The sequence below is a fragment of the Anthonomus grandis genome, chromosome 5, assembly GCF_022605725.1.
Source record: "Anthonomus grandis grandis chromosome 5, icAntGran1.3, whole genome shotgun sequence".
Lineage (NCBI taxonomy): Eukaryota > Metazoa > Arthropoda > Insecta > Coleoptera > Curculionidae > Anthonomus > Anthonomus grandis.
This window is the reverse complement of record NC_065550.1, coordinates 79,848-105,780: the sequence shown is the minus strand read 5'-3', so window position 1 is coordinate 105,780 and position 25,933 is coordinate 79,848. Positions and strand designations below refer to the sequence as shown.

The following is a 25,933-nucleotide window of genomic DNA, read 5'->3' as shown; positions in this document are numbered from 1 at the left end:
AAAACCTACGAACTAAAAATATTTTTATGTATACTGGGTGTGTCACAAAGAAGTTACTATAACATATGATTTTTTTTTAACGGTATGCCCTGTATATTATGGTACTAGAATGTGAAGCAAAAAGAGTACTTTACTTTGGTATAACGTTTTTAAAATTTCCGTGCGGCGTTGCAACGTAATTAATTTTTTATGTTATTTTTTGCCTTTTAGAGGGTTCGTTTAAAAAATCATAATTAACTTAAAATTTATTTTGCGCCTATGAAACTTGTACCACAGTTAGTCTAGGGTACCTCCTCTAGGCTGACTATGATAATTTGTAATTTTTTAATACAGGGTGTTTTTAAATAACTTTCAAACTTGCTGAAATTAAATACGCAATATCTCAAATTTTTCAAATAAAACACCCTGTATATTTTTATCTAATTAAGTTTGTCCCTCAAATACCTTCATTTTTTATTTGATATGTCCTATAGCTAAACCAAGTACTTTTTGCGATATTTTAACTTTTCTGTAAAATACTATGCATAAAAGGGGTATTCTTTAAGTTTTGATCAAGATTGCTTAGAAAAAATTATTGAAGAATTAGAATTATTACTTTTCCTACAATTATTATTATTATTATTACATACTTGAAAAATTAACATAATTATTCACTTAAACTGCTAAAAAAACAGCAAAATTAAATTACATACTACTAGGTACTTATTTAAAGTACTACTTACAGTGAGGGTGTTAAATTACATACTACATACTACATAGTAGGTAGGTACTTACGTATTTTTGCATAAATGTACATCGTTACACTAATTTTAAATTTTAAAGATCACTTACAATTATTATAAATTGTGTTCAATATGACCTCCTAAATTTTGTACGCAAGCTTTTACCGTTTTTGAGAATGAGTCATGAACCTTTTCCAACATAATTGGCCTGACTGTTTGAAAAATCTCCCGAATTTTATTTTTCATATTTTCACTTGTGGTAGGAGTTGTTTGATAGACTTTTTCCTTCACATATCCCCACAAGAAAAAATCCAGCTTGGTCAAATCTGGGGACCTTGCGAGCCAAGGGACCGGCCTACCTCTCCCTATCCACGGTTCATCAAAATGCTCATTTAAAAAATTTCTAACAGCATGGAAACCAAATCCTATCTCGAACATGGTCAGGCAACGTTTGTAGAAGGACATTAAAATCGTTTTGTAAAAAGTTTAAATACATTTCACCTGTAAGATGTCCATTAAAAAAAGTGCGGTCCAATAACGTAATGTCCTATTATTTCTGCCCAAACATTAAGCGACCATCTATGTTGATGATGAATTTCTCGGGTGAAGAATGGATTGCTGGTGTCGTAATAATGAAAATTATGTTTATTAACACTGCCATTATTATGGAATGTAGCTTCATCCGAAAAAAACACAAAATTAAAAAATTTAGGCTGACGAATCTTATTTTTCGCCCACTGACAGAAAGCCATTCTTCTTTCATAATCCTGCGGAAGTAATTTCTGCAACAATTGAATATGGTTAGGATGGAATTTTTCGCTTCGAAGCATGCGAGATATTGATGTTGCATTAAAGGGTAATTCTTTAGCAAGCTGCCTAACGCTTTTATGAGGATCTTCAATGACACTTAAAGCTACTGTCATCCTGTTTTCCTCATTTGTAACTAGCTTCACCCGTTCATGTTTTTCATAAATTACACTTCCTGTTCTCTCAAATCTTTCTTTTAGTTTTTGAAACACTTGTGCTTGGGGTGCTTGTGATGTCTCCTTTCAGGATAAGGTTGCGCATAAATTCTAGATGCCAAAAGACTATTCTTTCAGCAGCTTCAAGGGCATATATCATATCAACAAATTCCTCACGAGGAAAATTCATATTGATTACAAAATGAACAATAAAAATTAAAAATGGATTAACTAACTCACTGATAATAATTTCTAAAATGGTTTTTGAAGAAAAAACATTGACCTTGTCTACTGCTGTCATAAAACTAATAATCTGACAATTATTATTTGACGTTTAAACCAATGTTTCTAAGCAAACTTGATCAAAACTTAAAGAGTACCCGTTGTATGCATAGTATTTTACAGAAAAGTTAAAATATCTCAAAAAGTACTTGGTTTAGCTATAAGACATATTAAATAAAAAACGAAGGTATTTGAGGGACAAACTTAATTAGATAAAAATATACAGGGTGTTTCATTTGAAAAATTTGAGATATTGCGTATTTAATTTCAGCAAGTTTGAAAGTTCTTTAAAAATACCCTGTATTAAAAAATTACAAATTATCATAGTCAGCCTATAGGAGGTACCCTAGACTAACTGAGGAGCAATCAGACAAAAACCGATAAATCCATTTAAAATAATTTTGAGATATTCGAGAAAAACCGATGGTGCTAAATCCGAACTGTTTTTTTGGTAACATTTTATTAAAGAAAAAATTTAAGTTTTTCAGTTTATTTATAAAAAAGTTATTGCAATTTAAAAAATGGATTTATCGGTTTTTGCTTGAAATGAAACAGATTTGTCTACTTTTGCTTGCCCAGAACTAACCAAAATAAGTCTAATCAAACGTAGATTTTTTATATTATCTTCTAAAAATTATTAAAAAAAAAAAAAAGAAACACATTGCGCAGTCAAACATATTTAATGAAAATGTTTTTTACCTAAAAGTTTTTCCGTAATTTTAGAAAATGTTAAATAAACAAAAATAAATGCTACTACCCTGATAATGTTTAACAAAGAAAAATAAATGATACCCTAATACAGTCCGTTTAAATTTAACAACAAATTTTAAATCAGCATTCCGGCGTCATCCTCTAGACAGTCACAATGAAATTCTCCATTATCATTTTCTTCAGCATTGATTTCGTTGGGCTCGCATAGTAAGTTTAGGTACCAGGTCAGGTCTGCTTCTTCTTTCCATGCAGCACCAAACTGTTCCATTAAATGAATTAAACTTTTTTTCTTCTTGTCAGGAAATGGACGACCCAGTGGAAGTTCATTTAAATTAAATGGATCTGTCTTTCGCGCTTTTAATAAAAGTTGAGGAGTTTCATTTAAAAGCACTACTTTGTAATTTTGATGGCATTGAACTTTTACAATATTCTCTGCCTTTTACTTGGTTTTCTGTAAGTGTATCCTTTTAAAGTCGAAGATACCTGTAACTTTTTTCAAACTTCCCTGCAGCTCTTTAATATTATACAATTTTCAATCAATTCCTAGTTGTTTTACACTACCAAACTGGGAATATATCTCACAATATTCTTCTTTTTTCACCACTGTCGTATTTTTTCGCAGACTCTTTTCCACGCGGCCAAAGACCCTATCGGCTGGAAAGAAACTGTAACCTCTGACAGGAAATGTCATCCATATTTCTTTAAGTCCCGGGGGGGATTTAACTTTCAGCCAATAGTAAAGGGCATGAACGATGTGGGAATTCTTATTCTGCCCCCCACATCCGTCGTAGAATAATCTTAATACCTCAATATTCTCAAGGTTTAGAGTATCTAGGTGTGTCAAAAGTGCAGAACCAATTTCAACTAAACCTAGTCCAGCCTGATCTTCTGTCCAGATATAGAACGTAGGATCCTTAGAAGCCATTCCAACGCAGCAGAATACATAATAGCTAACTTGATGTGAGTAGAAGGCGTCCGAAATGGGGATCCGGGGTAAAGATTGTACCTGCTGCATATCGAGGCAAAGGCTAAGAGAATTTTCTGGGTTTTCTTTAGCCAATTGGTAAAAAGCATTTGCTCTTTTTTTATAAATACGGCGTTCAATCATAAGCTCGGACTTTTTCTTAGAGTCCTTTTCTTTTCTGACATCATGTTTAAGGCGTACAGAAAGGGAACAGACATCTGCAGCAGGCGAAGAAAATCCGAAGGAAATCCGAAAATTCTCTAGAGAAGATTCTAGCAAACATGGATAAACTTGATTGTTACACTTCGTCATGTTTTAAGTTGTATATCTTATGTAGTTTTGCAATACTTAAATTGGATGATAAATAAATCCTTTGGGATTTCTTTCTGTTGTAATGACTTTCGGTTCCTTTTAGGTTACCGATAAATTCCCTTATTTTGGTTTTCTTCTCTTCTGATTTTTGCGACACTTTATCACCACCGCGTTTTTCTTTGGGTACTTCTCCCTGATGTATAACTTTTGCGACAGTGTTAATTCGGTCTTTTGTAACACTTAGGCTCGATGTAAACATTTTTTGGCACACTCTGACTGCTTTTTGTTCTCTAGTTTTTAAATAATACGCAATATTAAGCAGACGAATTTTTGGTACATCTTTCTTGGGACGCTTTCTTGCTGCACAAGAAACAGCAAGCATATGACAAAGTTTAACGTCTTGCACCGATTTGTCCGGAATGTCATAAAAATTTTTGCGAATTAATTTAATATCAATTAACTTAACACTGTTGCATTTAAAACTTGGCGTATTATGATTGCATGGCCTTTTAAACCTTAGTAATTCCGGGTCTTTATCTATGTACTTCTGGCATTTCTGCATCTTCTTTTTATCGGCGTTTTTGCAACCTTGATGCGGCTACCTATATTGCCTAACAGAAAACAAAACATGTACATGCATGTGTTAAATAATATTTAACAGATTTTTACCTTCCTTGACAGGTATATCCATCTCCCTTTCCTCATCTCCCATATTTTTTTCAGGAAGCTGTTAAATTTAACTAGTTAACTACCAAAACTAACTACCGAACCTAACAACCACCCAAGTAAATACTTTATTAAATACCCGCCCTATTAAACAAGCAACGAAGACTAAACTTATGCGACAATACTAATACCAAAATCAGTAATGTTGCTACCACAACGTTCCTTGAAATACTGACGATGTGACGAACAAACCGATCTTAGGTAAAAAAAAGTTCTCCCCGCTAAACTAGTCTTGACAAGAAACCTAATGTAACCCGTGAATAATATTTATTATTCGAGCCAAGAATAGAAAACTACCTTTTAAAAATAAAAATATGCTGCACATGGATTTATCGTATTTTGCATGAAACTGGGTAAAAATATCTTTTTTCATGGATTTAACGTGTTTTGCTTGATTTGGTTGCCTTTGGTGCCGATTTTAAATAGGATATATCGGGTTTTCGTTGAATGTGATATGACCAGTCGATGTATCGGACCGAATGTAATAAAATTCAATGGTAAACTCGTTTTAGCCAAAAAATGAATTTATCGGTTTTTGTCTGATTGCTCCTCAACTGTGGTACAAGTTTTATAGGCGCAGAATAAATTTTAAGTTAATTATGTTTTTTTAAACGAACCTTCTAAAAGGCAAAAAATAACATAAAAAAATTAATTACGTTGCAACGCCGCACGGAAATTTTAAAAACGTTATACCAAAGTAAAGTACTCTTTTTGCCTCACATTTTAGTACTATAATATACAGGGTGTACCATTTAAAAAAAAATCATATTTTATAGTAACTTTTTTGTGACACACCCAGTATACATAAAAATATTTTTAGTTCGTAGGTTTTTGTCAACCCTACAACTTTGCTGTAGAACTTTTTGCTCTACCTCGTATAGTTAAGGCGCTATCTTAGCCGTACACCTTGTTGGCACACCCTGTATTATTCATTTTTAGATGGGCGCTAACAGGAACTCCACTGCACAATAAAGAGCTGGATATGTACGCTCTTTTGAAATTTTTGAGGTGTTCGCCATTCGACGACTTACAGGTATGTTCTAAATTCATTTTGTAAAATTAATTTGAAAATAATACTGTAGAAGTCCGTAATATGAATGGAAATATAAAGGTTTTTCAAATTTGCTATTCTTCTTATAATAAAATGCAAAATATTATTATGAAAATGTAAATACGTTAATTATTCTCCTAGTTTTTGTACAATTTTATTAGTATTCTGTAGTTAAAGTTGATTCGTAGGGTTTCTTTAGGGTTCTACTTACGTTTGGTTTAATCTATAGTGTTTAGTTTTTAAGTAGTTCAGGGTCCGTTAAAGTTAAAGGGACGTCTAAAAAACGATTTTTTTTTAAAAACTTTTACATAGAATGTTGAGTTTGAACATTTTATTGATAAAAAAGTGAGGATGAAGTAAAAAAATGCAAAATTTTAAAAATTATAAAGGATTTTCTACTTACGTATGATTCACAATTACACCCGGCTTAATTACACTCTATTTGCGACTAGGCATCACGTTGACCATTATATATGCTATTAATTTAAATTTAATGCCTTAAGTAACAAAATTCTGCAACTTAAGATATTACATCACTTCTTTAGGTGATAAACACAAATTTCCACACGCAAATCAGGAATATCAAATATGTAAATACGGATTTATTCATAAATAAAAAAAAATGGCAAAACTGTGTCGCCAACCACACAGTGGTCGCACATGTGGAGTTGGGATTGCAAAAAGCGATTGGAACCTTGGGTTGGCGCTAAATAGTGGGTTAGGTAGTCGTTTGAGCCCTACTTAGGGAATGGGATAATAGTTAAAAAATAGAAATTATAGGCACAAACACGCGGGGCGGGAGGCCCACGTGTTTGTGCCTATAATTCCTATGCCTTATTCCTATTCCTAATGCCTATAATGAATTTAAAGATATTTATTGTTTTGACTATAAGTGAATGTACATTAAACCTCATCGTTATTATTTACCTATTAATAATTAAATATCTTAAATTATGTTTTTTTTTTTTTTCAAAATGTATATTTATTATATATAAAATTACATAAAATATCAAATAATTTAAATAAATAATACCTATTTTTTAACACCTGATAAATGTGTTTTGTTCATGTAATGTAAAATCTAACTATATTATGCCTTTATTATCTAAAATTGAGTCCACAGCCAACCCATCCAACTAAAAAGTGTTCCAGGCAAAACCAAAAAATACTACTGGGGACGTAGTGAAGCCACTACCATTTTTGTCAATAAGGTTGTTGTTTTATTTTTCTTGTGTGTAAATTACAAAATATGTAATTAAAAGGGGTACAAAGCGATAAAAAATTATATAAATTTACAATAATAACCCCCAAAAAGTTCCAAAAGTGCCCCAATATATATTTTTTAACTATAGCACAATCAAGAGCTAAAAAATGTTGTGCAAGTTAACAATAATTACGTATTTAACGTATGTAGAAAAACCTTCATAATTTCCAAAATTTTGTATTTTTTGCAATCATCCTCACTTTTTTATCAATATTTTGACCACACTCAACATTCTATGTAAAAATTTTCAAAAAAAAATCGTCCCTTTAACTTTACCGGACCCGTAGTTCATCTTGTTTGAGAGCCCCATTTTGGCCCCAATTTAGGTTATTTGGGTTATATTATTGTAAATCCCTGTAGTTCTAATTTTCTAGAATTTGTATACTTGCTTACTTTGACTGTCAGTATTCTCCTAAAATTATTGGTCTCTTTGGGCAAAAACAATAAAGATAATTCTAAATATTTCGAAACTGTTTCATCGGGTTTTAAAAAGGACGCGCTTCGTGACAATTCATTCAGTTTTAATTGTTTAGTCAGTTTTTACCTTGGAAACAATTAAACAACAGTCAAGGCGAGTTAGGTTAGTATTTTTGACGTTGACAATAAAAGTGTGTTCCCGAATTTCTTGACAATATCTTTAAACCACTTTATTATGCATTTCGGCTATTGTAATAGCCATCATCAGACACAGAACTATATGAAACAGATAAGAAAAGTTAATAATATTTTAAGGTCTGGAAACGTTGGGTCGGTGACAAAAGCCTCGGTGGCTCAGAGCGATTACACACAGTAATTTCTTCTTTGATGTTACGTAGAACAAAGGCAGAACTGATGCAGAAAGGGCAATTAACGGCTCTTCCAGAAAAAAAATGGCTTCTAGTCAAAGTGGAGATGGATGAAAGTGAGCAAGCGGTTTACCATAAAGTACTCATTTTCTCCCAAACACTTTTTAGTCAGTTTTTACATCAGAGGGCCGTGAAAAATCAGGATTACGCTGACTTCCATGGACAAGGAAGTAAGTTAATTGTTATATGGTTTTATTGTGATTCACGCCTGGGTTTATTATACAGAAATTGATGACCGATTTAGCCGTATATGGAAAACGGAACGAAGTATTTTTCTGAAAATTTCGTAGCTTTCAATGCTCTATCGGTCTAAAATATTTTTAGCATTGCTGCGTTGCCGCTTATATAGAAAAACGACAACACCTTTGATTTTTTAAATGGAACACTATATTTTATTTTTTATTCCGATAGACAGTTAAAATAACACATTTCTATAGCTAAGTACCCGCATTTTAGAAATAAATACTTATTTTCATGAAATTTAATAATTTTAAATATTTTTATTTTGTAAATTGCTAATAAATAAAGATGACATTTTTAGTTAAGATATGATTATTAACTATATTACAGTTTTTTTTGTGAGCATAACATTTTAAACCAATGTATTCAAATTTAAAATATTTTAATATAATTTAACAAAGCTTCTTACATTTATCAAAGTCTTAGATTAGTGGTTATAAAACTCGAAAGCAAACAGGGTTTGGGCTTATAAGAAAGGGTAATCTCCATAGAAAAATCAACCATAATTGTATAGGTTTCAATAATTATAAAATTTTGATCAGTTTAGAAAATAACCAATTTTTTGCAAATGTATTTAAATGGCAAATATATGTATAAATATAACAGAACAGAAAATAGACATTAATGGATAGATATATATTTTGTTTTATAGCAGTAACTACTTGTTAGGAATCAAGTTCATATTAAAGCATAATCTTGACTAGGTTGATATTGTTGGTACCTTAATCTTGCATTGTGAGATTGTACAGGTGTCTGATTTCTTTCGGTTGCCTTGGCCAATGTCGATCTGAAAATTAAAATGAGATTTTATTATGTGTGATGTCTGCAATAGTCAGTTGAGCAGAATTTGCTGCTCTTTCTTTTCACATAATTTAATTGTAGGAAAAGTGTAGTGAATCATCATTTCAATAAAATAGTAAACAAAGTAACTGTCAACCCCAAATGTTGATTTTCATCTCAAGACCTCTTTAAGTTTTATTGTGGCTGGTACATACTTGCAGTACTACTTATTTCATACAGTAATTGTCTATATTTTCAGTAAGATTTCAAGGTTGACAGAAGTCTTAAACATGGTAAAATCTGGAGGGGATCCATTTCGACAGATTTGGGTTAATGGGTCATTTTTCAGTTGAGAGTTGAAGACTTCAGCTGGTTTTGCTTTGAGCGGATTTACAAAGGAAATATCTTATCTAGGTCTGATTTTTTTTTTGAGTTAAATTAATGTTTTGCCGAGGGCAGTTTCAAAGAAACAGACTAGAGAGTTTTTAAGGTTTCCTGTGTTATTTTGTCATAAAAATTCCAAAGAAAGGCCACATTCCAACCTAGGTAAGTTGCACATGGCACATGGTCAACTTATTCTTATAATTTTTATTATAACCCATTAAATATTCGCATTTATTTTTATTTTAATTTAAAGTTTATAAAGACATCCAACTTTTTAAAGCGAAATTTTAATAAAAAAATTATTTTGCTGACCTCAGAAATTCCTCAGTTCAGTTTCTCACATGTAGTTTCGTTTTTAGGCCTTTTTTTCTCTTTCTTCTTCTTTTCCTATTTCTCCCCTTATAACTACCACTTGGACTTTCTCATCTATTTGTTCAATTCATCACTGATATTGTGAAGGATTTGATGGAATTTGATGGTCTGAGCCTCATCGAACAAACTTGAGCTTCTTCTGGATATCCTGAAATCCATCACAGAGTATAGTACTGGCTGAATCACTTTGTCCAACTACCACAGCAGACACTGTCCCTCCTGAGACACACCAGATGAGCCCCATGGCCGTCTAGTCATCAACCAGGGCGAGAACAAGGACCACAGGTATCAAAGAATAATATAACCATTTAGAAGTATAAAACAAAGGCCACACACATTATTTTTGCCATGTACTAATTGAACAATTTATCGCATATATATTTACTAGTTTACTTTAATTTTTGAGGCACCTTGTTACTATAATCTTTGTTGGGAACTGAGTATATACGTATATGCGAGGTATAGTATAATTTGTACCATATTTTTTTAACCATAAACCGCCGATTATTATTATTTAATTTATCTTTTATAAACTCTAATGAACTTAAAACTTATAAATTTCATATGATAATACCCATTTCTTTATTTAGCATTTGACACATTCACATTTGGAACTTTGATAATTAGAGGTTAGGTTATTTGTTAATATACTAAAGCTGAATTTCCGGATACTTTTTAATACTTCCTTTTGCGGACCTAAATTAGATGTGGTTTAAATTATCTAGAGATATTTCCTGCTTTCGGTTCGGCCACATTCAGGGCCATATTAAGGCAAGATTTTGAGGGTGTCATTGCACGAGGGTAGTAAAGCAGGTGGCGCTTATAAATACATATTTAGTAAGGTTTACCCACACCACTCTCGTGGGCTAGCTGGAGGCAATTTTAAACCCCGGATACTCCTATTTTGCCAGAAGACACCCTTAACTTAATCAAATAATTTAATAATAAACATCAACAATCAATCAAATATTTTTTTTCTGTAATAACTACTCAAATGAAGTTTCGATGGAACCAGTTATTTTTTATGGACAATGTGCTGAAATAATAGCAAGAACATGTAGAAAATTTAACACATTGTATCTAGATTTACAATTAATGGATAAAAAAATAATAATTAATACTACAAAATACTTCATTAATTATACGTAAAAGTAATAAAAAAAAGATTTATTTTAGGAAATTTTCGTACGTATGAGTACTATTATATTATTCACTGAACTGACTGAACACTTACAAACAAAATCATTTTCTGATGGATATATTCGTCGCTCTTTTAATTTCGCTTTCATCTAGCTGTTGAAAATAGGTAATAACTCGCTGACGTAGCTCTTCTTTACTCTTTACTGATGTCGTGTACACCTATTCCTTCATATTACTCCACGAATAAAAATCAAAGGATGTCAGATCTGACAAACTCGCCGGCCAATTCCATGTTCTCATACACCTAAAACCAAATATTATTAAAAATATTAATCAAATATGTCGTTCAGTTCTTTTATCACATTGTCTTCACAGTGAGACGGGCCTTCATCAACCTGAAACTAACAAGTACGAAAATCTTGCAATGGTAGATTTTCCAAAAAATTATTTACAACACTTATCATAAATTAAAAATTTTACTTTATTATCTTTTAAAAGGCAAAATACATTGAAACTAAATTTTTCTTGAAAATTCATTTTGCATAAATATGGATCAAAATGTTTTCACAGAATTCTACCCTTCTGTGATAATGTTGTAGTTTCAAAGCCTGGACTTTGCTGATATTTTCAAATTGAATAATAAGACAAATCTAAATCATCCTTAGCACCTTTAAGTGAACCTTGTTGGTTATCATAAACGAAATAAGTAATTTAAACACACACATATACCTAAAGAAAAAGTATAGAGATCTATACAGTGCTTTCATTTGAAAACGATCCACTCTGAATACCTTTCTTTAAAAAAAAAAAAAAAACACGTCAAATTAGATATACAGGGGGACGTTTAATCACCTCCTCACCTCCAGCTAACCTCACTTTAATATGTCAAATGGGAACCCCCATCGTGTGATACATCATAGTAAGGAGCGTAAAATTCTCTATTCAACGATACCAAAAAAAATGACATCGGTAAATGTGTAAGCAAATAGTTAGCGAAAATGTCTATAATTATAGAAATAATGAATATTTTATTTACGCCAAATTTTGGTATGTCAAATGGCTACCCCATGGTGTGATACATTAATTTAAAGGGCATTCATTATGCTATCAATGGTTGTAAAAAAAAATAAAATTGATTGACCAAGAAGCAATTAAAGTGTAAATCGGTAAGGTAGAAAAACAAATTTAATAAGTTTAACAAATTTATTTTATTAAATGTACAAAATGCGCGCCGTTATTAGCAAGACAATAAAAAAACCTATTTTCAAACTCCTAACGAACATTGGCAAGGGTCTGCCCGCTAATTTCTCTGCATTCTTGAAATATTCTATTTTTTAAATTCTCAATACTCTCAGGTGGGGTTTTATAAACTTTGCTTTATAAGTAGCCCCAAAGAAAAAAGTCTAGTGGGGTTAGGTCCGGAGACCGCGCAGGCTATTCGACTGCACCACGTCTGCCAATCTACTTTTCTCGAAAATTTTCATCAAGCCACTCTCGAACTACCAAAGTAAGTGAAGTGCGCGGGAGCTCCATCCTGCTGAAGATGTATATTATTTTCATTCAATAATATAGCACCATGTTGATCTACTTGATTTTCCATAGATTGGATGATGAAAGGGTATATTGCATTTTCTAAAAGGTTTAAATAAATTTCGCTAGTCAAATTTTCTTCCAAAAAAAAATGGCCCGATTATTTCACTCCCATAAATTCCTGCCCAAACATTAATTTTTTAGGGATATTGGGTATGGCCTTCCCGAAAAACATGCGGATTTTCATTATCCCAGTATCTACAGTTATGTCTGTTCACCAGGCTATTTAAAAAAAAGGTCGATTCGTCACTGAAGCAAATGTTTTTCAATAAATGGGGATCGTGGTCAATTCGCTGGCACATCACTTCACAAAATTGAATTCTCCTATCAAAATCATCTTCTCCGAATTCATGAAGAATATGAATTTTATAAGGAAAGGGCTTTTTTTTTTTTAACTTTATGTACGGAACCAGTGGAAATATTTGTTAGGTTTGCGGCCTTTGGTATAGACAAAGTTGGATCCATAGCAAATTGTCCTAGTACTTCAACTTGGCATGCTTCATCGACAACTCTATTTTCATATTTTTTCTTATTGCAAATCGATCCCGTCTCTTCAAATTTTCGTATCAATTCTAATACGTATTTATGGCTCACGTTTTTTTCTTGATACCTTTCATTAAATGATCTCGCGGTTCTGCGAGCACGCCGATCTTGAGTTCCATAAAGGAAAATTATTTCTATTCTTTCGGCTAGCGTATACACCATTTTATTAACTCACTGTTTTAACTAAAATTGAAAAATTGCACGCGTCAAACTGACAGTTTTAACAATAATTCGAAGGCACTTTTTTCTGGCAAATAACGGTACACATTCTTTACTTAAAAAAATAAATAATTTGCTTCAACTAAATGTACTGTTTGTTACCACACATATTAACTTCTAAATTGCTTGTATTTTTTTTTTGATGATCTATTATAAAAAATGTAAGAATTTTAAAATGATGTAGGTACCACACTAAAAGTATTCATTTAAAATACCAAAGTTTGGCGTAAATAAAATATTCATTATTTCTAGACATTTTCGCAAACTATTTGCTTACACATTTACCGATTTCATTTTTTTGGTACCGTTGAATAGAGAATTTGACGCTGCTTACTATGATGTATCACACGATAGAGGTTCCCATTTGACATATTAAGTTTGATTGACAAGTGAGGTTAGCTGGAGGTGACAGAACTTCAGTAAATGCATAATTAAACGTTTCCCTGTATATCTAATTTGTCGTGTTTTTTTTTTTATAAAGTTATTAAGGGTGGATCATTTTGAAATGAAAGCACTGTATAATACGTGGTTTACAAAGTAAATGATCGTAAATATGACGATTCAAATATGTGAATAAATATAAACAAGCTTAGACTTGCGAGTATTACAACAATAATAACAAGTAAACCTTTTTGATTAATGCCTTTCTTTTATTCACTCATTGATAAGCATTTGCTTCCAATTTCAAGGCAATAATTTTCTTAAATCAAAGGAGAACAACACAAAGTCTCGGTCTCAAAAAAATTTCTTTAATTTGTTAGAGTGGTGACACGTGTTTCGCTCCTAAGAGCATCATCAGATCTAAAAAACAATGTAAACAAAACCAAATAATATGACAAAAAGAATTTAAAGTAAAACAAAAAAGTATACCTCAAGAAGGTTAAAAATACGCCCGACTGGGTCAAATATACACACACACTGAACGGTAAAATATAAGTTTAAAAAACTGGCGTCACAAATATATAAAAACAATAACATAGAACTTGAATACAAGAAAATAATAAAAAAGTAAAAAAGAACTATTAAGATTTGATTATAAGTTTCTTTTAAGTAAATATTTATAAGTGCTTTCTTGATTTCATTCTCCTCACCCATTGACATCTTCAGAGCGAGGCGGTTAATAAATAATCAGTAAAATCTTCGTGTTAACTTTCTTTTTTTAAATTGCAGATAATGTTCACAATGAGGAATATAATAAAATGAGAGAAAAACTACTGAAATTGAACAAAGTGAAGAACGTCAGTCAGCATGAGATCTTGGTATTGCTACTGCGGCTAAGACAAATTTGTTGCCATCCCTCTTTAATAACTGCCGTAAGATTTGTGAAATATATGTAATTTGTTTTGGAGGTATTAGGTCGTTTATATTTTTTAGATGTTAGACGACGATATTCCAGATTTAGATATCAGCGATGAAGACAAAGAGCAACTTAACATTTTAGAGCAATTAAAAAAGTTAAACCTTGAAGACGACGAGGATGTATATAAACCAGAAGAGGCGATTGCGGAATCGGTGCATGTAAACAAAGTTAATTTAAAAGAAGCGACAAAGGGACATCTTCATCCATCCGATCCGGTTTTTGCTGCGGAAAGGCCTAGCAGTAAAGTAAGTCGCTTATTCATGTTACATTACAAATTTATTAATTTAATTTCCAAATCAATTTTTTTCCTCTTAAAATTTTTAATATACAAATAATTGTCCGGTATAAAAAATAATTCCGGTTTTAACGGAAATAAATTTAAAATAATATAATTCCGTATAGATAAACTTTAAAGAAATATTTTTTTAATAACTAGGTATATGTATAAATAATAATTTTATGTGTAGTTTTAGTGACCCAGTTTGATTTTGTTAACTTTTAAGGGCCAAGTGTAGTTTCAAGTTATTGCAATAGCGTATATATTGAATTATCAGTGGATAATTGGGGATTGAAATGAAACGATACGCGGTTCAGATAAGATCATGACTACATTTTATTTTAAATAAATACTGACAGTTTATGTTACAAGGGGTTAGGCAACACGACATACTGAATACGGCACTTTACTCAAACTACCAGTAGATAGCGTTAATAGGTTTAGATATCTAATATTAATACTCCCACTTAGCTAAACCAATTAATCACAACTTAATCTAAGTTTATTGTAAACATCTAACAACCTAAGCCTAATTCTGTCGTAAACCTAGCATGCTTTACAGAACATAATGCTTTTGTTAGGACATCCGCCAGCATTTCATCCGTAGATAAGTAATTCAACTCTACAAAACCATTTGCAATTAATTCTGGGACAAAATGGTAACGAACGTCTATATGTTTAGAACGCTTGTGACATATAGGGTTCAAAGCTAATTTTTGTGCACTTTGGTTATCATTAAATATACTTATACACAAAAATTTATCGAGAATTTCAGATAACAAATTCCTAAAAAATACAGCTTCTTTAGAAGCTTCTGTAATAGCCATATACTCGGCTTCAGTACTACTTAATGCCACTGTTTTTTGCTTGTTACACTCCCATGAAATAGCCCCACCAGACAACATAAACCCAAACCCTGTATATGACCGTCTATCTATTTCATTACTTGCAAAATCTGCATCAACATATTCCTTTAAGTCATAATTGCTATCTCTTTTATAAGCTAAACAATATCCCTTGGTCCCCTGCAAATACCTAACTTTTAACACACTCTTTTCATTTGTGCTGATTTTACTATCAATACACTCTGGTATTTCCATGAAAACCTCTTCTTCCAGTTTGCCATTTAAAAAGGCTGTGACAACATCCAAATGGATTATTTTAAACTGAAATTGCACAGACAGTGCTAGTAACAACCTTAAAGTTGAATGTTTTACTACTGGGGAGAAGGTTTCATCGAAATCTATACCCTGTTTTTGACTAAATCCCTTGGTAACTAATATAGCTCTATAAGTGACATTATCATTATCATTACTATACTTATTTTTGAAGGCCCACTTACACTTTATTGGTGTATGTCCCTCCGGTATGTCCACAATGTCCCATGCGCAGTTCTCAGTAAAGCTGTCCATTTCTCTGGTCATAGCTCGTAACCACTGGCTGCGGTTAGGACTGTAAAGAGCCTCCTGGACCGTCACTGGATCTCCCACTGGAACTGAACCCTCTGGCCTCCCTGTAAAGTAGCTGACAAAGTCATCTCATGTTCTTGCCTTTCTGCGCCTTTCAGATTTGCGAACAGCCTCCTCCGCAGCAGGAACATCCTGATCTGGGGTGTAGCTCGGATCACTCTCATTGCCTCAGTCTCCCACTCAGACAGCACAGGTGTTTCAAATGTACAGCTGGTCTCCTCCTGAATCTGGATACGAGCACCATTCAAATTCTTTTCCATGATATGGACATCTCGGCTTGTATATATTTGGTTTGTAGTAGTGTTACACGCAGAATTTGCCCTAAGCATGTAACATGGGATTTCATATAAATTCGGGCAAAAGTTTATGGGTTTTGGTATCGGCTTGGAAGGGTTGTGTGATTTACAGTTTTATAAATGGAATTTGGGGTTTGATAGCAATGCAATTTATATTTTTTTATAGGCTTTTGGGGTTTGATTATTTTTAGGAATGTATTTACCTACCCTATCCTGTCAGCACACCTCTGTGGAGTTGTTCGTATTGTGTTTCCTTAGTCCCTATTCATGTACCTGGTGTTGGGAACTTTCTGACCTTTGATTTGTTTGTCAAGAGTTTCTATGAGGCCGGTATATGTCTGGGGTATGGAGGGACTTCTGGAGGGTGCTGTTGTGCCACAGATTGCGCTATGAGTGGAGTAAATAAGACCTTTTAGATGGTGATCCGTTAGTGTAGGAAAACTTACAAGTACTTTCTTCTATCGCGGAATCATATTGGGCAAGGTATCCTAATTGATTTGAAATTGGTCTCTCTAGTTTTGCTTGCTATATTTCCCTTCAATTCTTCAAGTTAAGTTATAGTAAATAAACGTTCTTTGACATCTGGTTTCTAACCCTACTAGCCGATTGACAGTAATGACTATTGACACACTTGTTGTTGTGGGGGTTTGGCAGCGTTGCTGTTTCCCATTAAAGTTTGGTTTCCATTTGGCGGATTACGGAGCGTCATAAATCAGGCAGAGCGACGTAAGAGGAAAATTGGAATTTTGTAGCCCCGTTGGGAAAATTTTGTTAGTCTCCCATGTTTTAGTATCCGAGCAGTATCATTTTGCTAGAGTGAGGCTCCGTGTAGTTTGCACCAAGAAGCAGGGTCAGATCGTGTCGAAGAGAGAGAGTGACAAGTTCACTGCCAGTGTCACCTGTCACTGTCTGGTCAATTGACAGTTCCTTCTCCAGCCTGTAGCCATCCCGTTATCAGAAAGAACAGTCGACATTTTGTGGTTTTAAAAAAAAAAGGAAAATTTAAGTCGATCTTGCCGGTAATTCGGTTGAATGGAAAAATATATTCCTCCCAAGTTTTGGGGTTTAATTTGATTAACGTCTAGTGGGAAGTTGTAGCTGAGAGGATTTCGGATTGACTTGATATTTTTGGATTTGGTCGGCTGCTCTCACACCATTTATGGGATTTTGAAATTTTCTAACCACAAAACGAGACTCTAGGCCTCGCTCACCACCTTAGGTATGTAGCAACATGTTGGTAATTGCCATAGAATTGATTGTGTGTTTATTTTACTGATTTTTTTTGTCCTCTATTTTAGAGGCCTCTCCTTTTTCTCATTCTCTCCTCTATTCTCTGGTGTCTTCCTATTCTCTGGTTTCTTCTGGCCATCCCAACACTGTTGGCAACCGGCTGAAGTGAGCCTCAACACAGCCTGGACTGAGCATTGTACTGTGGCTCTGCGATTTTGGATTGGAACTTGCCTGAAATCGACTTGCCCATGTGGTCGTTACCCTTTTCGTCGTTACACGTCGCTATTTTTCTCTTATTGAACGGTTTGATTTAGGGTTGGGGATTGATTTATTAATTTGAATTTTATGGGTTTATTTTCTTTTATGTAAAACAAAAACGTTAAGAGGTTCTTGCTAAGTCTATTAATATTAACCTAAGGGTTTTCATTTGAGTCGAGCATCGACATAATTGATTTTGACCATAATGTTGGTTGTTGGTTAACAGGTTTTATTGCACCAACATACCATTAATAGGCTTTTCCGATAGGAAATCCGAACCTTACTATTTAAAAGTTTTATTTAGATTAATGTGACTTGACTAGAGTTTGTAAAAGGTATTTTAGGGCCAGTGAGGTATTGTGAATTAGGCTCCAAACATATACTTCTTGTAAACAACACGTGATCACGTTTTGGATTTTCCCCTTGAACAGTAGTTCAGTGCGGATTTGTTTTTTTTTTTACTAATCCCTCGCCTTAAGCATACCTCAAGTAACTCTTAATTCTTTTATCAATTTTTTTTGTAAAATTATTACAGTATTACATTTTGAATAATTATCTAAATTTAAATATCTCAGTGGAATTTAATTTTTTTTAATATAAATGGAAGTGACTATGTAAATTCTTGGATGATTATAACAATCTGGTGGAACTATGGATTGTTATTTGAGTTTTTCACAAATTATTTTCAGCTTTTAGGATCTAGGTACAAGCATAAATATAGGTAATCATTTTCGTGATTAAGGGGGGCTTATATTACCATCATAATATATCAGGGTTTGGTGTAAAATATTTAAATCAAGTGGCGCTGTTATTAAAATTTCTCCCACTACCTTCTCCACTGTCTAAAAGCTGGCGGCCACCAAATCTCTGAATCTTTTAAAACAAAATTTGCTTGTCTGGACTTAGTAATTTTTTTGTGGTTGGATGGTAGGTATAACTCACACGGGTTGGAAATAAATTGGTTTGAACCAAGTTACGCGCTACAGTAGGGTTATACGACCTATAGCCCTTTGTGGTATCAGAAAATCCCACCAATACCAGCTTCTCTGATTTTCTGTCCTACTTCACCATCTTTTCCTTAGGAATATGTGTCATGGCTGTACTGCGAAACACTCTGACATGACTTAGGTTGAGTTTCTTACTATAAAACATTTTATAAGGCGTTTTAGGTAAGTTACTTACCATAGATCTGTTTCTAAGATAGCAGGCTGTGTTGACAGCCTCTGCCCAAAAATTCTTCAGAGTCAGCCTCGTAAAGAAGACACCTAGCCTTCTCAACCAATGTCCTGTTTAGTCGCTCGGAGAGCCCATTCTGCTGGGGTGTGTACGGGTTTGTGGTTTGGTGTACTATTCCTTGCCTCTTCAGATACCTCTGAAATTTACCACCAACGGATTCGCCACCATTGTCGGTACGCAACACCTTCACCTTCCGGTCCAGCTGTTTCTCAACTAAACGTTGAAACTCCTTAAACTTCTCGAAGGTTTCATCCTTCGTCTTAAGGAAATACACAAACGACATACGGGTATGACCATCCTGCATAGTCAAGAAATACCTCGAGCCTCCTATAGATGGTGTCTCCATCGGCCCCGCCAAATCACTGTGGATGACATCTAGCGCCCCTGTAGCTCTGGTACCTTTATGGCTAAAAGGTTGTCTGGACTGCTTACCCTCGCAGCACACCACACAGTCACAGCATAAAGAAACCAGCAGTCGCACTCCGCTCGAAAATGTAAGCGAACTAATAGCATCCTTAGCCATGCCGCAGCCATGTTCTCCGGATGCCGAGCTCACTGTTTATCGAACTGTGTTCATAGATGTATCGCCTAGTTCAGCGCCGTACTTAGTGACTATTTTGATAGCGTTTTTACAAAGCGTAGCGTTTTTTATAAAAACTTTTGTGATTTTGATTAAAATTACTCAAAGAATGGTCTCTTAAATTTATGGTACTTACCTAATTAACTTCCTGCACGTATTCTTCTATATCGCCGTTGTTAGATGTAGAAATGCGATGTTTATTTTTGTTTAAATATTTTGTTAATGTATGAACTTTATTAATATTAAAAAATAAATATTTGTACTATGTAGGTATTTTTATTTTACAAGATAATAATATCTAAAAAAATGTTTAAGTCCGGCTCTAGCCAAGGCAAAAGCCGCGTGGACCGTAGCGAGTGTCAGCGGCATCCCTACTATAAGCAAATATGCCTCGCCTGCGTTAGTACACATGCACCGAACTCGCTTATTCAAGCCAATGTATTTTTATTGAAGTGCGACTGCTGGTTTCTTTATGCTGTGACACAGTTCTGCCTGTCAATCTCCACCCGACCAGGATAATCAATGGCATCAACTAGACCGTCCCTCATCTTGTTTAAAAAAGTTGAATTTATTTGTCTGAGCCTCCTATGCCAAATTTCACCACTGGTGACTTGTCCAGCAAAACCATCTCCTGGACATGCAGTGTCTAGTTTGTAAACCCCATTACTTAAAAATGCTTTAGCCACAAGAACATTCCTACTGTTGAAAATCCTGCAACAGTCCTGCCCAAAATCAACATGATTGCCCCTTGCTATTAACTGGCTGACTGAAATTAAGTTTGTTGTTAATTCAGGTACATACTGAACATCTTTTACCTCAATTTCAACAGTATTACTGCACACATTTGTGTAAATATTCACATCACCACAGCTGTGCACTGGCAGCTTCGTACTGTTAGCCACAACAATTTCTTTCAGGAATGGAGCCCTTGTTTTCTCAAGCCAATCTTGCCTACACGTAAGGTGTACACTGGCACCTGAATCTAAGTACTATTCCATGTTGTTATACTGGGCACTCAAAAACACAACATTGAACGAACTTTTAAACTGATTTGGATTGTCCTTGTTCGTTTTTTGAGCAGCTTGTGGGCACTTCGACATGTAATGTCCCGCTTTTTTGCACCGGTAACAGATTACTTCACTTAAATCCCGTTTTTTAACAGAATTTGTGCTTTCACAACTTTCCTTGGGTTTATTTTTGTTTTTATTTACATTCCGTTGACGTTTGTGAAACCGGGCGCCCCCTATAAAAGCACCAGCTGACGAGGAAGTCGCGAATCTGCTGCTATCTGGCTGCATATCGAGCAACTTTGTCTTAATGACGTTTAAGACGGTAATATCGATCACGCTATGCTCCAGCGCCATCACCATCAGAGCGAAATGTTCAGGCGACCCTGCCAACATTAAACTGTATAGTAGCTCGGAATCCAACTTGAGCCCCGTACGACCAAGTTTCTGGGACGTTTCGATAACTTGGTTCACGTATTCTTCCATGGAGCTACAGTTTTCCAATCGCAACGAAATTAAACTTCGAAGAAGTCCAATCTTTCTCGTAAAGCCCTTGTTTTCAAAAAGATCTTTTAGTTTTTCCCACACATCTTTTGCTGTGGTCGCCTCTTTAACATGGATGTATAAATAAGGATCAATGGACAAAACAATCTTGGCCTTGCACTTAGCCACTTGCACGGAATCGGTCTCGGTTCCAGCTATGCAATTACTTAGGCCTTCTAAAACTAGGAAATTTTCCATCGTGAAGCACCATTCTTCATCATTTTCGCGGCCATGAAGCTTCGAAATTGACGACAAATAGTTGTTTGCTGCCATCTTGAAAACTGCGACACTGCAAAACCGCGGTGAACAAGACCCGGCGCGACGCTTCCAGCACAACTATACTGTTTTTCGACCAAAACTAGCCGTTTTCTGCACGAAGACTGAACAAAATCGCGTAACGTCGTTATTTTATCGCCCTGGGCCCATAACCTATTGAATTATCAGTGGATAATTGGGGATTGAAATGAAACGATACGCGGCTCAGATAAGATCATTTAATCAACTACATTTTATTTTAAATTAATACTGACAGTTTATGTTTACAAGCGGTTAGGCAACACGACATACTGAATACGGCACTTTACTCAAACTACCAGTAGATAGCGTTAATAGGTTTAGATATCTAATATTAACAGTATAGTCGATTCAATGTTATGCAAAAGTTTGTAGTATAGATATTTTTATGTTTGCTGAGACTTTGCTTTCTTATGATGAAACGCATTTATTTGAGTTGGAGGGATATCAATCCATTTATTCATGTAGAGAAAAAAGAGACGATGAAGCTTCTTCTATCTTCTTCTAACAGGGTGTTCCGAAAGTAATGGAACATAGAACAATAGTAGATTCCTCACGTTAAAATAATGACGTGATTGAGATCGACTTGCCTTATCCTAACTTTAATAGTAACGGAACTACAGGTTGTCAAAGTATTATTTCATTTATCGTTTTTTTCTCATAGATCCTAAAACAGATAACATACTGACTAAATTTAGAATATGCGAGTCTTTTAAAAAGAAAATTTCGATAAAAAGTACAGTTTTCGGTAGAGGGCGCTCGTTGCGTTAGTTTTTACTTTTTTAGAACCCCTAACTTTTTTCAGCCCTATTTATCGGTTTAAAAAATATCAAAATAAATTTCTCTTTTAATTTTACATAAAAAATGTATACGTTATTAAAGTCGCTAGGAGCAACCATTGTAAATAAAACCACCTTTTAATAATACGTTTTTGGGGAAACTGTAGTCAGCTGCTGTTTGGATCTGTGTTTCTCATTCAAAAACGATCTGTAAGATACTTGTGTCGTGCTCATTTAAAAGAGCATTGCAGGCCAATTTTTAGAACGGAGGAAATTCTAACTTGATTTGATTATTTATTTCAGAGACAGTATCTTTAATACATAAAAAATATATAAATGTACACATGACACATATCCATCTTTATAAAACTAGGAACCATAACCATATTCCCCTCCCTATGTCAAGATCAAGCTTGACAAAAAATTCAATAATATTCAAAAGCATAAAAATATATAATAGCCTGCCTGTGGAATTGAAAAACATTCCAAGAAATGAAAATTTCAAAAAGTCAGTGAGGGATTATAATAATAATAATAATAATAATAATAATAATAATGATTTTTATTTGAAAACATACAATAACAAATACAGTAAAGAGCTATTACTACAAGATGTAATATGGCGCAGTCTAGCTTAGAAGCTACTCTACTGAACCATTTGATATTGGTCTAAACCTAAATAATAACACAGATCTGACGTAATCATTAGCCTATAACCCCAAAAAGCATTCACCTATCAGATATCAATAAAAAATAGCAATATGTATAAGTTAATAAATAAACATAGGAAAATCAACATTTGATGTACATTTAAATTTAAATGCCTTTACTCACAGTATGAACCCACTTACAGCAACCATTTTCATAAAGAAATAACTATTGTAATATAAAGTCTTCTACATAAATAACTGATCAATATTAGATCTAATAAATTTTATGAAAGAAACTAGTGGGAGAGATTTTATGTGCAGAGGAACTCTATTATAAAGTCTCGCTATATTGTAACTAAAAGACCTTTCAAAAATAGAAGTTGAGTTAAGAGGTATAGTTACACAGCTCGTATCGCGAAGATCTAGATTATAGATTTCTGAGCGAAACTTTATTTTCCTGTATAAGTAGTCGGGACACTTTCTTGCTATTATTTTATAAAATAACACAAATGAATGGAAGACGCGCCTCTCATCCGTTCTAAGCCAATGCACTTCTCTCAACTTAGCCGACACTCCCCGCTCTCTACCCCGTATACCCCCAATTAGTCTTACACAGTGGTTTTTTATTAACTGAATGCGATATTTATCCCTTTCCAGCAAACATGGGCCATAAACTACATCGGCATAATTGAAGTGCGAAAGCACTAAAGAGTCACAAAGCATTTTCTTTAATGACCCTGTCAATAGATGCCTTTGTTTAAATATAAGCTTTAGATTTAGGAATGCTCTCTTAATACACATGCTGACATGCTCAGTAAACCTCAAATCACTGTCCAGAACCAGCTATTATTATTATTTAAATTTTATTTGAATGCTATCCTTATGCAACTGTCGTGATTGAGTTCTGCCAAAGAGCAACACCTGCGACTTGGAAGGCTTAAGAGTGACGCAGTGCTTATGAGAAAATAAGAGCAATGACTCCAAATCTTTATTTATTTCATTTATGCACTCGAGAACACGACCCGGGCTAAAAGATTTGTAGACCTGCGTATCATCTGCATAAAAATGTATATTACAAGATTCAATGTATTTTGCCATTTGGGAAGTATATAAGGTAAAAAGAAGAGGCCCCAAAATTGAACCTTGTGGAACCTCAAAACATAATGGCTCGGATTCAGATACTTCGCCATTGACTTTAACCCTCTGACTTCTACCCTGTAAATAACTGGTAACTAGATTGCAAGCGGTAGTGTCGAATCCCAGATATTTTAGAATCGCCAAAAGAAGATTTTAAAATATCTGTAAGATTTTAGAAGATTTTAATTTATTCTGTCAAACGCTTTTGAATAGTCTAAAAGGACTAAAATAGTTAATTCGTTATTCTCGATAGCTTGAAATATATCATCTGTTACTTTTAAAAGCGCTGTTGAACAACTATATCCTGGTCGAAATCCAGACTGGGTGGCTGGTAATAAATTGTACTGTTGAACATATTCTTGCATTTGATTATTAAGAATACGTTCTAAAGTTTTAGACAGAGTAGGAAGAATGCTTACTGGTCGTAAGTCCTTTAGTTCAGTCAAATTATTTACCTTAGGTACAGGTATTACAATGGAACACTTCCAATGATCGAATCAAGTTCACTAAGTGTGTAATTACAGGTAATATTAGCGGGCAGCAAAAGAGTAGCATCTCAATGCCAATGTCATCATTTCCAATGGCCTTGGATTTAACTAAAAATAAAGCATCTTTAATTTCCTCAATAGTAGACAATCTAAAACGAAAAATATCCCGATTTGACAGTGTATTATTTAAGTAAAAATTTAGAATATCTTCATATGGATCAATCTGCGGAATATTAACAAAGTAGTTATTGATTTCATCTGCTGACCAGCGACTGCTAGGAATTACCCTACTACATTTCCCATAAACGTCCAGATCCCTCATAAGTTTCCAGTTTTCTTTAGATCTATTTATTCTTATTTAATGCTCAAGATAAGCTTTTTGTTCCCTCCTGGTTGTTGCAGTAACGTGATTTCTTAGCTGTCTATAAGATTCCCAGTCTTCAGGAGAATTGCTTTTTTTGTATTTTGTCAGTAATCCGTGCCGAGCTTTTAGGAGCGTAAATATCAAAGGTATCAATTAAAAAGTTACTAAAAGCCTCCACCTTGGCATAATATATCTGGTAAATAATATATTAGATGAAAAAGAATAGTATTAAGATGTTCAAGAAAAGCGGGCCTATTAAAGTTTTTAAAATCTCGATTAGTTGTGAAAAAGTTTATTACATCATGGATAAGTATTTCAATGATTGGAGCCAGCAATTTTTTATTAGTCCAATATTATGTCATATAAAATTTTTATGTTAAATGTTAATTTTTTTTTAATTATTATTTTTATACCGGGTGGTGCGTCGCCGAGCGGAACATAGGAAATCCCATATAAATTTTAAGGGAGTCAATTATTGGCTTCCCTGTACATTTTACAGAAAAAATGTAAGATAACTTTTTGAACAGACCAATCTGGCAAACCCTTGTGCAAATTTTCAAAAAATTTTAATAAGCGCAGCTTGAATTATTCAATTAAATGTAATTGCAAAATTAGCAAATTTTCTGTTCGGTAAAACCAAACGGGCACCAGTAAAATGAATATTGTCACTGACGTGAGGAAAAGTGTCAATAAATCAGTGACAGTCGATATTTGAAAACAAGTATGAATTATTTAATCGACGAAAAAATTAAATAAATAATTAAGTAAATAATTAACCATAATAAAAGTTTAGATAAAAAAGTAATGTTAACGTGTCTTACTTTGAATGTATGGTTGTGAGATTAATAAAACAAAAAA

General features: G+C 33.7%; 2 protein-coding genes across 2 annotated transcripts in view; one reads left to right on the top strand and one right to left on the bottom strand.

Annotated features, from left to right (window-relative positions):
• LOC126736022 (transcription termination factor 2) overlaps positions 1 to 25,933 on the top strand; it is a 103,069-nt gene that overhangs the window by 75,920 nt on the left and 1,216 nt on the right. The window contains exons 17-20 of the mRNA XM_050440211.1: positions 5,619 to 5,712; positions 7,727 to 8,009; positions 14,278 to 14,420; positions 14,482 to 14,712. Coding sequence (XP_050296168.1) covers positions 5,619 to 5,712; positions 7,727 to 8,009; positions 14,278 to 14,420; positions 14,482 to 14,712 — 751 coding nt within the window. The remainder of the gene's footprint in view (positions 1 to 5,618; positions 5,713 to 7,726; positions 8,010 to 14,277; positions 14,421 to 14,481; positions 14,713 to 25,933) is intronic.
• Positions 23,146 to 25,933, bottom strand: part of LOC126736035 (retinoid-inducible serine carboxypeptidase-like) — a 40,745-nt gene continuing 37,957 nt past the window's right edge. Inside the window, exon 7 of the mRNA XM_050440232.1 lies at positions 23,146 to 24,819. Coding sequence (XP_050296189.1) covers positions 24,754 to 24,819 — 66 coding nt within the window. The 3' untranslated portion in view covers positions 23,146 to 24,753. The remainder of the gene's footprint in view (positions 24,820 to 25,933) is intronic.